General features: G+C 38.5%; 1 protein-coding gene across 1 annotated transcript; it reads left to right on the top strand.

The window, feature by feature from the left end:
* Positions 1-264: 264 nt before the first annotated feature.
* Positions 265-1,125, top strand: LOC130090724 (uracil nucleotide/cysteinyl leukotriene receptor-like). Its single transcript, XM_056258237.1, has one exon. It carries the CDS (start codon positions 265-267, stop codon positions 1,123-1,125), a length of 861 nt encoding a protein of 286 aa, XP_056114212.1.
* The last annotated feature ends 3,339 nt before the right edge of the window (positions 1,126-4,464 follow it).

Here is a 4,464-nt window from a genome sequence, read left to right as displayed (position 1 = left end):
TCTTTATATGCTCTAACTAATTAGCAATTAGCATGAGGAAAAACCAATCAGGAACTCCCACGGCTGGACCAATAGGATCAGAGGACTCAGGGACGTCACAATCCCCATATAATAAACAACACATATTCTCCTCAACTGGCTGGCCCTGAACCAAATGGTTAATTTTACATATAACCCCGTTTCTTTTTGTCCCTATAGATCTTGATCTGGATATTAAACATTTGTTTGGTGATCTTCTGCGCAGAGAAGACAGACAGAGAGAAAATGAATAACTTCACAGTGAACTTCACATCTGCTGTTTCTACAAACTCCCTCTTCCAGTCCAGTGGGCTACTGGCCAGTGTGAGGCATGTTGTACACAGCATCAATTTCCTGTTTGGTCTTCCTACACACTCATATGTTATATGGCTCATCATCACAGAAACCGGAAGTGGAGTCGCATCAGGATTCTTCAACCTCAATCTCTCTGTTTGTGAGATTGTTAACTGTCTGAACTCTTTGTTCTCTGCACTTACTTATTTTCCTTGGCTTTCAAGTCTAACAAACGTAACATATTTTTTAATAGGATCTGCCATCACTGGTCGTCCTCTGTTTCAGTGTCTGATCTGTGTTGAGCGTTACCTGGCAGTGGTTCATCCTGTAACCTTTCTGAAGTTCAAACCTCTCAGATATAGAGTGATCTGCTGCACTGCGGTCTGGATAATCACTTTTGGCTCCTGTTTGTGCTGCATGTTTACTTTAGTCTTACTTCACTTTTATATTTATGCATGCATTAACTCGTTTGAGTTCCTCCTCTTCCTCTTCATCCAGTTGTTTTGTCTTGTGGCTGTTCTCAGAGCTCTGAAGCAGTCAGGACCAGGAGAGAGAGGGAGAGAGAGAAAGGAGGAAAACCCCATGAAGAGAAGAGCATTACATGTCATTGTAATAACTACTGTGAGCATGGCTATTATATATATGCCATTTACTCTCTCAGGATTTGTGTACGTGCTGACACTAAATGCTGATGAACCTTTATCTGTTGGTATTATTTGTTTCATTCTGGGTGGTTTTGTGCAGCCTGTTCTTTATCTGAACCGGGCTGGAAAACTCTCCTGTCTCTGTTCCCCATATAACCCGCAATTGTGATACATTACAAATGACTTATCATTATTTTTTTATTTGATCATTTTTATTAATGGATGGGAATTTGTAAGTTGCCATTTCTTTTCATTTCAAATGAAACGTCTTATTTCTTTATATTAGTGTTTATGCCAGAACATGTAATGCAATGCTCTATGTATTTTGAGAGATTCTCAATGACAAAGATAGTTTTCCATTTTATTTACGGTCAGATTAAATTGGAAGAGTTTAAATGCATTTTCTTTGAACACAGAACATTAAAAGGAAATGTATATAAATACATAATATATAATCCGCAGATTTTTTATATCTCGAACGGTTTGGCCGTGGCGAGAAAACAAAATTATGGCGAGAAAAGAGAAACAGGAAGTGTTATAACTTCTGCATACATAAACTGATCTTGATGAAACTTTAGCAGTGTGTTCGTGGTAAGAGGCCGATCAGATGAATGCAAATATTCTGAGTCAAAGTTATAGCGCCACCAACTGGCAGCAGGAAGTGTGTCACTTTCGAAATGCTTTTGACAAAAGTGTCAAACTTAGTTTTACCTACAGTAACAAAACTCAGTATGTATATTGTTCTCATCAAGCCGGACAACTTTCTAATTTACAGTCATTAGCCCCGACCAACAGGAAGTCAGATATTTTGGTTTGAATGTGGATTTTTTTTTTTTAAATATTTCAGACTCTGAGTTTTTAGCTACTCCTCATAAGTGGTTTATTTTATTCACACCAAACTTTTTCAACATGATGAAAATACATTAAAGATGCTAAATTGTGAATGGCTATTGAACATCTTCACATTGGGACACAGCTACAGTAGGAGTGCTATCGTGGCGTAATAATCTGTTTGGTTGTTAAATGTATTACCTGAATTAAATGAAATCGAATGTATCGTCATGTGGAATCATTCATTCAAAGATAGCATACGGAGATGTTCAACTAATAAATATCTTCATTGCTGGCAAACAATATGATGCATTTGCAGATTTGTTTTCACTTCACTGTAGGTCCACGGCCACTTCATCCAACACTCTTGATGTTCTTAAATCTTCCTGTTACGACTCTGAGTATGAAACCGCTTCAGACAATTCAGTGCGTGAAGTGCAATTCAGTGCAAATCCTTCAAACGGATTTGCGAAACAATTTAGACAGATCTGCCAACTTCTTTGATGAAGTCTTTGAACAGAATCGACTCAAAAGAGTGATTTGGGAATTGAGCATCGCTCATGCCCCAGAAAAAAGATACAGGGCGCTTGTAATAAACTACGAATTTAACAACCAGTGTTGTGCAAGTTACTTCCAAACTGTAATACATTATATATTACTTGTTACTGTTATTTAAAAGTAATTCATTACCTTACAATATTACTGTCTCAGAATTGTAATGCGTTACATTACTCCTGTATTACTTTTGAGTTACTTTCACCAAAATAAGTAGAACTTAACATTCTAAAATGACTAGGGCTGTAACGATACGCAATATGAAACCGAAATCGCAGATCCAATGCCACCACATCTTTAAATTACAATTAGTTTTATTTGAAGTTAACATTATGAAATACGTAGACCTACACCACAAAACTAGTTGAGGATAAATTATTTAAAATTGGGGAATTCCAGCGTTTTGGACGTGACATTTGCAGTCAAAACTTGAAATCTAAATTCTCAGAAAATGCATTTAATACCAAAATATTGAAACGTCTGTTTATCCATAGGCTCCTCCCTGAAAGGAGTCCAGACATTAGAAAAATATCAGTCTACACATGCGTTTTATATTTAATATTAGGGAAATAGACAGTCATGCGTGACAAAAAAATCTTTAACTTTTAGGAGACAAAATATCTTTTTTTTTTAATTCTGTGAATTACACTGCGCAAATCGGATGAAGAAGGTTTGGCTCTCCACAGAACATTAAATATTCTTTTTTTTCTTTTTTTTTTCGTGTTCGCATTTATGAGGAAAAAACAATGTTACAGACGTGACAGTTCTCCGTTACCGAAACTCAGCGTATAAGGTAGCCTACTTCACGGACCTGAGAAATATATCTATATTGAAATGTCTACTTGTAAACAGTACAATTCAAAACGAAAGAAAACGGACTGCTCCCTGCCTATCTGTATGGAATGTGCATTTCTCTCTGGCGCATTCACTAGCCTACTGCGAAGATCACGAGTCAGCATCGTCAACTTCATCTTTATTAATAAACAATTAAAATGTCTCCTTGCTATATTTGACATTCATAATCATTGCTTTTGCCGGTTCTTTGTGAGAGCTTTTAGGTGCTTATCGGCAGCGCCGCCGCCCTTAACGCGTCACCACCGCATCAAAAACATGATTGCGTGATGAAAACATGAAAAATACCACATAAACACATAGACAGTAAAAGAAATGGACAGAGCGATCTCATTGGAACTCAGTTGAGACAGTTGAAGCCCACTTATAGCGATTTTTGAGAACTTCCGTTCCTGACGCGCAGACTCAGCCCGACTCAAACTAAGCTTGATGACGTGAGCAACCTGTCTGACAGACGTGAATCTTCTAGTAGCTGTGCGTGAGAATTGCCAACGTTAATCTTGCAGAGACGGGGAACTTGAGCAAAGAGTCCTTTATCGTGAGTGAGCAGGAGTAAGTATTCCGTTGCTTTTATGGACTCATTATCTATGGGCTTCTCCCTTGACGGGACGTCCCCCCGATTGCCTGCGAGCTTCTCCTCCTGTCTGTACGGTAATTTCTGTACAGCGCGACAGAGAGTCGAGTGGTTATGACGCAATCGTTAGCCTATTTTTACTAAAACTGTTTCTACGGGGCCATAATGTAACATAGAAGGTAATGGAGCCATTTATACATTGTCGTGTTTCTTTAGAAATAAATAATGGACAAATGGAGTCTTTAAACGCCTCAGATGTAAAGTTATTCGCTGTCAAAGTGACGCCAAAATGAATGGTAGTCAATGGAAATGCTAACGCAAGTGAAGTTCTGCTACAAGATGGTGGTACCCGGCCGGCTTCAACTTCCGGTCGATGGATTACCCCCTTGCATAAACATAGCCTAACTGTTTAGAAAGAAAACACAGAACGAATAGCCTAATGCGCATACGTCCATCTCGCGAATGTATACTCTCTTCTTCATGTCATCTGCATGCACCATTAGCCTCTTTTCCACTGGCCAGCGCGAGCACAGAGGCCGAAATCATACCTCACGGCACTCTTGTAAAAAATAAATCACTATACAAATATATCAGACGCTGCCATTTAGTCTTTATTTACAGACTTGGACACCACACGCGGCTATTGACTGACCACGAACAGGTAACTTAGCCTACTTGCATTTTTCATTCGTTAAT

This window comes from Rhinichthys klamathensis, unplaced genomic scaffold (assembly GCF_029890125.1).
Source record: "Rhinichthys klamathensis goyatoka isolate OS25496 unplaced genomic scaffold, OSU_Roscu_1.1 h1tg000150l_1, whole genome shotgun sequence".
In the NCBI taxonomy this organism is placed as follows: Eukaryota; Metazoa; Chordata; class Actinopteri; order Cypriniformes; family Leuciscidae; genus Rhinichthys; species Rhinichthys klamathensis.
Note: the sequence above shows the minus strand (reverse complement) of the source record. Positions and strands in the feature narration are given on the sequence as shown.